The 8,734-nt window shown below is 67.4% G+C and overlaps 3 protein-coding genes across 3 annotated transcripts in view; all 3 read right to left on the bottom strand.

Moving 5' to 3' along the window:
* Positions 1–450, bottom strand: part of EMIHUDRAFT_246619 (hypothetical protein) — a gene marked incomplete at both ends in the record, with an annotated part of 980 nt that extends 530 nt beyond the window's left edge. Inside the window, one exon of the mRNA XM_005766116.1 lies at positions 418–450. Coding sequence (XP_005766173.1) covers positions 418–450 — 33 coding nt within the window. The remainder of the gene's footprint in view (positions 1–417) is intronic.
* Positions 451–2,413: 1,963 nt separating this feature from the next.
* Positions 2,414–3,685, bottom strand: EMIHUDRAFT_246617 (hypothetical protein; the record flags this gene model as incomplete). The annotated part of the gene is made up of 4 exons (XM_005766115.1): positions 2,414–3,010; positions 3,257–3,364; positions 3,458–3,571; positions 3,656–3,685. 4 exons carry the CDS (start codon positions 3,683–3,685, stop codon positions 2,414–2,416), a joined length of 849 nt encoding a protein of 282 aa, XP_005766172.1.
* Positions 3,686–5,360: 1,675 nt separating this feature from the next.
* EMIHUDRAFT_459489 (hypothetical protein) lies at positions 5,361–8,403 on the bottom strand (the record flags this gene model as incomplete). The annotated part of the gene is made up of 8 exons (XM_005766114.1): positions 5,361–5,575; positions 6,453–6,615; positions 6,695–6,773; positions 6,840–6,934; positions 6,983–7,110; positions 7,158–7,280; positions 7,336–7,417; positions 7,489–8,403. The coding sequence occupies 8 exons, from the start codon at positions 8,401–8,403 to the stop codon at positions 5,361–5,363; spliced, it is 1,800 nt and encodes a 599-aa protein (XP_005766171.1).
* Between the last annotated feature and the right edge of the window lie 331 nt (positions 8,404–8,734).

The raw sequence follows: 8,734 nt of genomic DNA, 5'->3' as shown, positions 1-8,734 counted from the left end.
GAGATGTGCGTTTGGAGCAGTGCGGACTGTCTGAGTGTGCAGAGTAGAGTGGGGTCACCCGTTTAGTTGATTTGTAGTTTGTGTTGTTCTGTGTGAGTGGTGGTGCCGCACGGGCCGCTCTCCCTCGCGGGGCGTGGCGCTGGTGGGCCGGGGGCGCGCGGTAGGCGTACGGGGCCGCGTGCGCGTGGCCCGCCCGTAAGCGCCGTGTGGGGTGCCCTGGGGTCGGGCAGCGAGCTACCCCCCCGGGACGGCGCATCGCGAGTGAGGCCCCGGGGTGGGGCAGGTGAGGGAGGGGGCGGGGACGGCCGGGCCCCGGTGAGCCCTGGGTGAGGCCCGCCCCCCCCCCCTCCCTCGGGCTACTGTGATAAACACATCACTCGTGGGTTGCACTCTCACACCTCTCAATCATGCTCACACCGTTGAGCCGCGCCAGACCTCACGCCGCGTCATTGCCGTCGCTGCCGCCACCGTGCTCCTGCCGTGCTCCTACACTGCCGCACCGTGCTCCTGCATGCTCCTGCCGCCACCGTGCTCGGGGTCGTGTCCTACACTGCCGCTCCCGCCGTGCTGTCGGAGCCTGCAGGGGTGCTTGAGAAGCTCGGCTTCCGGAAGAAGGCCAATGCCGAGGAGGAGAGCGACGAATGCCGCGACCCCAGGGCGCCGATGCGGGCGCTGGTCAACGGTGCCGTCGACGCGGTGGTGAAGCGCGTGCCTGGCTCCAACATCGCGGGCAAGGTGCAGGGTGGCCTCGAGGCCAAGGCGAGCACTGCTCGCGTGCGTGTATCGGTGAGGGCGGCCGGTTCTCACGGATGGCGCCGCGACGCACAGGTGAGGAAAGGCTCTGCAGCAGCGGGGCGTGGCCCAGGCTGATCTACCTCGACTTTTGCGAGTCGAAGGCGTTTGCGGCGGAGCTTCGACAGCACTTCGCGACGAGGGGAGCAGCCGGAAGCTGCATCGTCGCGTGGTCGACACGCGCGCTTGACAGCGCCTGCTTTCTCCTGTGCAGCGCATTCTTCACGCACTTGGCCGCGTGCGTCCCGCGAGAGCGGCAAGGCCACCCCCCCGACATCAACTTGCTTGACTTTGACCGCGCCATCGCGCAAGCGTTCGAGGAGGGCAGGCAGGCGATGGAAGAGGAGTACGAGTGCCGGGACCTCGACCCAGATCCCGGGGCGTCGCTGGCCCCTGGGCGCAAGCCGGGAGGAGGGATGCCGGTGCTTTTGGCCAGTGGATGACAGGTGGATGACAGGATGAGGTGGAGATCCTTCGAGGCTGCGTGATCCTGCAGGCCAGTGAGAGCGTGGGTTTTTAGCACCGAGGTCCGAGCCAGTCACGAGTCAGAGAGAGATTTTTAGCAATACCAAACAACTCTAACACTCACACGTAATTTGGGGCCTGGAGCCCTGTTCACGCGCGCGCGAGACGTGCAGACAGGGTTGCCAGGTGAGAGCGAATGGCGCGGTTCACGCCTCGCACAACAGAGAGAGAGATGCGCTCTGCATGGTGGGACATAAAAGAGAGCGAGTACTTGGGCGAGTAGGCCGTGCGGTCAACGCTGCCGCGCGCGACTTTGCGCGCGAGGCGGCGCAGCTTGAGAACGGCGGTGGGCGAGAAGCCGCCGCCGAACGTCTCGTGGAGCAGCAGGTTGAAGTTGTTGCGCTTGACACAAAGATCGCGTCGTGGTAGAAACCGCGATGCGCCTTGACGTAGCCGTGGCCGGTCTTGTGGGAGAAGGGTTGGCTGGGCTGCCCGCGCGCCTTGCAGCCCATGTTCAGGCGGCGGGCCTTCTCTTCGGTGTTGCCGAAGGCGTAGGAGTGGCCGACGGAGGCGGGCGTGCCGCCACTCGAGGGGTTGCCAACGCCCGTCGAGGAGGTCTTGAGGAGGGGCGTCCAGAGCTTGATCTCATTTACTTCATCGCATCCTCCTGGCCCCGCATGGGGTTCTGCGAGGTCAGTCTTGTACCCCTCATTGTACTGCCGGGTGAGCTCTGGTTTCTCCTTGTCGCCGTGCACGACCGGCGCGTTGGCCGGGGCGCGCATCGCGTCCGCCCAGGCGGCGAGGACGCCGTCGTGGGGCCGCCGGTGGTGGGCCTTGTTGTAAAGGTAGTCGCCGAAGAAATCGACTGGCATGCCCCGCTCGAGCGCGACCCGAAGGGTGGGCAGCGTGTTTTTGTTGCGAGTCAGCCACAGGCCGACGGCCTCTCTCATATGTCGTGTATCTCGTTGTGACGTGCGACTGAAAGCGCGGTGTGAGCCAATCTCTCAATGGACTATGCTCTATGGAGAGTTCTTGGAGAGGCTGGAGAGTGCGGTACCTCTCTCCTAGCTTGTATACTTAACAATCGTCGCATGGAGCGCCCCATATGGACTGCAATGTTTTGCGCCAGCGCGTACGCCCGCGTCCTCCGCTCCCTCTACTCAATAAACGTCAGGCGGTCACCCACCTTCGTCTTCATGAGACGCTCGAGGATGTGGCGCCGCTGCTCGGTGGGCAGCCGCTCATAGATGGGCCGCAGCTCCTCGATCAGCACCTTTGCGTAGGCGTAGTCGTCGTCGCCGACGCCGCCCTGCGCCGCCGCCTTGCCGCCGCCCTTGGACTCGCCCTTCTTCTTCTTCGAGGCCTTGCCCTCCCCGCCCTTGCCGCCGCCCCCCTTCTTCTCCTTCTCCTTGCTGACGAAGCTCGGCGTCGACTTTGCAACCTCGCGCACGATCTTCTCCAGCGTCCTCATCTCGGGCTCCTGCGCCGACGTGACGCCGCGCTTGATGAGCTCCTTGAGCTTCTCCGGCGCGGAGAGCGGGGGCGCGTCCTCGTCGCCGAGCCGGATCTTGGAGAGCACCTTCAGCACCGCCTCTGGGGGGTTGTCGACGTCGATGGGCGTCATGTCTGCCGCGGCGAGGTCGCGGCAGGAGCGTTGGCACGAGGAGAGCATGAAGGTTGGGTTGAGGAAGCACTCGCCCGTCGCAGCCCAGTGGCCGCACTTGCTGCTAAAGGCGGGCGAATCCTCCGCCTCCTCGTCGGCCGGCACGGGGGCGCACTGCTGCTTGGACTCGGCCGCCCGCTTGGACGGCGGCGGCGGCGGCGGCGGCGGCGGGAGCCGCTTGTCGGGAGACCTCTGGTCGGCGGCCGCGGGCGCGGGGGGCGTCTGTGCCGGCTTGTTGCGCGGCGGCGGCGGCGGCGGCGGCGGCGGCGGCGGCGGCGGCGGCGGATCGTTGCCGACGTGTCGCATCTTTGCCGGCAGAGGCGCGGGCGGCTGCACTGTGGGCTTGCGCGCCGAGGCGTCGTCCGCTTCGTCGGCAGCGTCGCCCGCTGCGCCCTCGGCGCCGCCGGCGCTGGTGATGGTGCCGGCGAGCTCGTGCCGGAGCTCCTACTCAACGACCGGTTGAGTCACCGCTTTGATGGCTCAAGAGGTGGCGCCGGCGAGCTGTGCGAGCTCCTCGCTGTCGCTGTCGATACCCACCGCCCCCAGCCAGAAGCCGGCGGGGTCGTCGGTGGGGGGCGGCACGCTGTCGCTGTCGACGACGTCCACCGCGAGCCGGAAGCCGCGGCCGAACTGGTGCTCCACGAGCCCCGCCTAGGAGGAGATGTGGGGAGATATGGGGAGATATGGGGAGATATGGCGTCGACTGGTGCTCCACGAGCCCCCGCCTAGGAGCACATCGGTGCATTCTTCGAGCAGCGCGTCCATTGCACAGCCCTCGGCTCCTCCCAGCCAGCCCCGCCTTTGCTTCCGGGGGCGGAGGCGAGGGCGGAGGCGAGGGCGGCAGCATCGTCGCCTGCGCCGCGAGCGGCGAAGGAGGCAAGCTGCAGGCGGAGCCCTCGCGGCACTTCGCGGCCGCGTCGGCGGCGATGGCGGCGACGGCAGCGCTAGACGCGGTCGGCGGGGGGCTGTTGCTTTGGCCGCCGCTGCTCGCGTCGGCGTGCCGCTTCGAAGGGCCGGCCATCTCCGCCGCGGGCAGAGGCGGCGGGCTTGGCCGCATCTCTGGCGTCCACGCGGGGTTGAGAGGCGGCAGCACCTTCTCGCCTTGCGGCGCGAGCGGGTCCGGCGCGGGCGGCGGAGGCGAGGCGCGCCCCCCCGCAGAGCTGCCTCGCCTGTTCGAGGCGTCCGCTGTGAGTCAGCTCACGAGCCCCCCAACACCCCCCCCCCCCCCCAAACCACCCACCCACCCACACCCACACACATCCGCACCCACTTCCCCACGGAGCTACCTCGCCCGATCGGCGGCGGCTACCTCGGCTACACCTCGGCGACACCTCGGCGACACCTCGGCGACACCTCGGCGACACCTCGGCGACACCTCGGCGACACCTCGGCTACTCTCTCGGCTACTCTCTCACCCCATCGGCGGAGGCGCGCTGTAGCTCTTCGGGTCCGGCATCCCGTCCTCGGCGGGCGGCCACAGCCCTCTCTCGCGCAGGTCGGCGTCGACCCGGTCTACCACCGCCGCCGCGCCTGGAGATATGGGGAGATATGGGGAGATATGGGGAGACATGGGGAGATATGGGTCGACTACCGCCGCCGCGCCTGGAGGAGGCGTCTGGCTCTCCCCTCCATGCGACAACGCCACGTCGAGTGTGCACAGGGGTGGTCAATGAGAAGGTGTGTGGTGTGGGCGGGGGAAGGGCGGGGGGGGCTTAGAGACTGAGGGAGCGGGAGGCTCTGTTGTCTGTCTGCCGGCACACCCGCAGCGGAGAGGGAGAAGTTGCCCCACGAGTGCGCGGCCGCCTGCGGCAGAACTCGCAGCGAGAGGCCGAGCGCCGCCGCCGTGAAGGAGACGCCGTGCTCCTCGGCCGAGATGCACTCGCCTGCTACAGCCGCGACGCGTCAGCTGCCGACTGCGAGGCGCAAGCCGTGCAGTCGCGGAGAGGCAGACAACCTACGCGGAGAAGGGGAAGGAGAAGGGGAGAGTTCGGAGGCAGTGTCGGCGGCAGCTCGGCCGGGTGAGGAGGTGCTCGCCGAGCGAGTCGCAATCGGCGAGGGAAGGCCTCCCTTGCCTCTCGGGCGACGCCGCGTCCACCTGTGCATTCATTAGTTCTGTATGAATTGAGGGGCCTCCCGTGCCTCTCGGGCGACGCCGCGTCCACCTGTGCATTCATTAGTTCTGTATGAATTGAGGGGCCTCCCGTGCCTCTCGGGCGACGCCGCGTCCACCTGTGCATTCATTAGTTCTGTATGAATTGAGGGGCCTCCCTTGCCTCTCGGGCGACGCCGCGTCCACCTGTGCATTCATTAGTTCTGTATGAATTGAGGGGCCTCCCGTGCCTCTCGGGCGACGCCGCGTCCACCGTGGGGAAGAGGTAGACCAGCGATCCCTGCGTGGCGAAGACCTATAGAAGGTTCCTAGAAGGTTCCTAGAAGGTTCCTAGACGAGCGATCCCTGCGTGGCGAAGACCATGTTTGCGAGGCCCGAGGCGCGGCTGCCGATGAGGACGTCCGCGGCGCGGAACGACTGCGCCGTCTTCTGCAGCGTCTCGCCCTGCTCGGCGTCGTACACCGCGACGCGGCGGACGCCGAACCGGCTGGCGAGGAGCGACTGCAGCTCCTGCTCGCCGCCGAGCTGCATCCAGAGGGCCGCGCCTTCGCGGGAGATATGGGGGAGATGTGGGGGAGATGTGGGGAGATGTGCATCCAGAGGGCCGCGCCTTCGCGGGAGATATGGGGGAGATGTGGGGGAGATGTGGGGAGATGTGCATCCAGAGGGCCGCGCCTTCGCGGGAGATATGGGGGAGATGTGGGGGAGATGTGGGGAGATGTGCATCCAGAGGGCCGCGCCTTCGCGGGAGATATGGGGGAGATGTGGGGGAGATGTGGGGAGATGTGCATCCAGAGGGCCGCGCCTTCGCGGGAGATATGGGGGAGATGTGGGGGAGATGTGGGGAGATGTGCATCCAGAGGGCCGCGCCTTCGCGGGAGATATGGGGGAGATGTGGGGGAGATGTGGGGAGATGTGCATCCAGAGGGCCGCGCCTTCGCGGGAGATATGGGGGAGATGTGGGGGAGATGTGGGGAGATGTGCATCCAGAGGGCCGCGCCTTCGCGGGAGATATGGGGGAGATGTGGGGGAGATGTGGGGAGATGTGCATCCAGAGGGCCGCGCCTTCGCGGGAGCACGAGAGAATGCGCGGCCTACGGGCGTGAGCTAAGGAAGTAGTTAGCAACTCACACGCTCATATTGGGAGGGAGCACGAGAGGACGCGACGCCGCGTCTCGGCAGGGCGCGAGAGCGGCGGCATCGCCGCGTGGAAGACCGCCTATGGCGTAGCTCCTCCTCCATTGAGGAAGGAACAGACTCCTCCGCATCGCCGCGCGGGATGCCCCGCCCTCTGCAGCAACAGCGGCGTGCGGTGCGGGAAGCGCAGCGCGAAGAGCGACGAGTCGAAGACCCGCCTATCCAAGTCCTCACGCCAGTCAGTCATGACTTGTGATTCAAAAGGACGGCGAGCCGAAGGCGCACGCCAGCGCTGGCGCGTGCGGTGCAGCGGCAGCGCGCGGCCGCGCTTCTCGGCGCCGGCGTAGGGCGGTCGCCAGTCGAGGAGGAGCAGCCGCTCGAAGATGTGCCGAGGAGCGGGGGCGGACCCGTTCCACACCAGCAGCGACTCCTCGGCGAGCAGGCGAGCCTAAGCAGTGAACGACACGCGCCGCTCGTGAACTCGTGTCTCCGCACCAGCAGCGACTCCTCGGCGAGCAAGCGCGAACCGCGCGGGGGGAGCCGCGAGGCAGCCGCGAGGAGCGGAGCGCCTCGACGGTCGGGAGCAGCTGCGAGGGGACGAGCAGCCTGCTGACACAGTGTGACGATCAGTGGCTAGTACTCGTTGCGAGTAGCTGCGAGGGGTGCAGCAGCCTCGCGCGAGAAAAGTCGACGGAGGACAGCGCACTAGACAGCCGCTCCGAGCCACTGCGCCGCTCCTCCGCCTGCTCCGCCCCCTCGGGCGGCTCCTACACGCATGCATGCATGCGCTCGTCCACTCGTGTCCATCCACTCACCACTCCGTGTCGACACGGCGCCGTGTCGAGAGAGAGCAGCAGCAGCAGCAGCTTGGACGCAAGCTCGACGCGCAGCTGCCACCCGTCCGCACCGCCCGACCGCACGTCCATCACGGCGAAGGTGTCGCCTGATCCATCATGTCTTGGGTGTGCACTGAGGCCCGACGGAACGCACGCCCCTTTGCGAGAGCGTCGCCCTCGAGCCACTTCTCGCCGCGCGTGCTCTCCGAGTCGAGAGCGTTGTCCGCGTCCTTCGCGCCGAAGGAGGACGGCAGGAAGCCGGACGCCGTGTGCTCGCCTGCGTGGGTCAACAGTCCACGGTCCGTGCTGCTCACTTGTCGCGGGCAGTCAACCGCCGGCGTGCTCGCCGGTGAAGAAGAGGCACGCCGGCCTGCGCAGGTAGAGTGCGGTGGGTCTCCGTCCCGCCAGCGCCACCTGGAGGAATCCGCAACCAACTCCGGCCCTGACGTTGGTCCAGACTCCTCTCCCCGCCCCTCCCGCGCCACCTCCCGCAGCATCACCAGCCGGAAGGGCTCCGAGGCCGCCTCGTCATACGCAACCCCAGAGAGCGGGTCGACGAACCGCCCTCTCAGCGGCTCGGCCGCGGGGCCGCGCGAAGGCGGAGGGCCCTCGAGGGCGGCGAGGGCGCGCCGCGCATGCGCGTATGTGATGGTGAGCGCCGAGACCTGCGGCTCTCCGCCCGCCGTGTTTCCGGAAAGCGCCGGCGAGTTGCCGAAAGGGTGCACGCCTCCCCACCCCTCCACCACCGACCAGCGCGCCGCGGCGCAGCCCGTCGAGTTTGTGGGCAGGCCGAGGTCGACCGCGCGGATGAGGTGGTGCGACGCGCGGCCCCAGTTGCGCCGGGCGGCGTACGCGGTCCCGAGCTCGCGGTGCGCTTCCTGCGCCGCGGGGCCGTCGGAGCCCCAGGCCGACAGCGCCTCCTTGAGCGTCTCGACGGCCTCGCCGACCTGGAAGTTGCGGATGAGGACGCGGCCGAGCTGCGTCTGGACCCGCTGCGATGCCGTCATGCTCAGCGCCGCCCGGTACGACGCCACCGCCTCCGCCGGCCGGTGCGTCTTTGTGTAGAGCGTCGCCAGGTTGATGTGCGCGTGGTCCGTCGGCGGCTTATTGGGCACGGCGGCGAGGGCGAGGTGGTAGTAGTGCTCCGCCTCAGCCCAGCGGTCCGTGTGGTACATCGACCATCCGAGGTTGTTGAGCACAATGTACTTTTGGAAGTTTGGCGGGTTTGGAGAGACGGCGAGCACGCGCTTGTAGTACGTGATCGCATCCGCCCATCGCTTCTGCTGCTGCAGCCTATCCGCCTCGGCGAGCGCGTTGTTGGCCTCGACGCTCCACGCCGTCTCCCCCTCCGACGCGGCCAGCGCAGAGGCCAACCCCGCGAGCCGGCACAGCCTCAACATCAGCGCCCGCAGGTTTTTTTATTTCGCAAGCCTTCGTTTTTTTATTTCAAGCAGAGAATGCGTAACGACGCTGCTAGAGATGCCTTTCGGGGCCCAGAGATAAAACTTCTGATGCCATGCGTGACCTAGTAGTGTCCCCAGCTATGGGCGTGTCCACGTTGGAGCCAGGTGTGGTGTGGGCGCGAGAATAGCTCCGCCGTTCATGGAGGCAACCGATGCGAGTCGACTGGTGTGTGTCGTCGTGGTTTCGTATCAAGAATTCTCTCTCTCTCTTCAAGCAGACTTCGTTGTTAATAGGAACAAGCGAAGGCACACACAACATGACACCAAA

Source organism: Emiliania huxleyi (genome assembly GCF_000372725.1).
Source record: "Emiliania huxleyi CCMP1516 unplaced genomic scaffold EMIHUscaffold_520, whole genome shotgun sequence".
Taxonomy (NCBI): Eukaryota; Haptophyta; order Isochrysidales; family Noelaerhabdaceae; genus Emiliania; species Emiliania huxleyi.
This window is presented reverse-complemented; position numbering and strand designations above follow the sequence as displayed.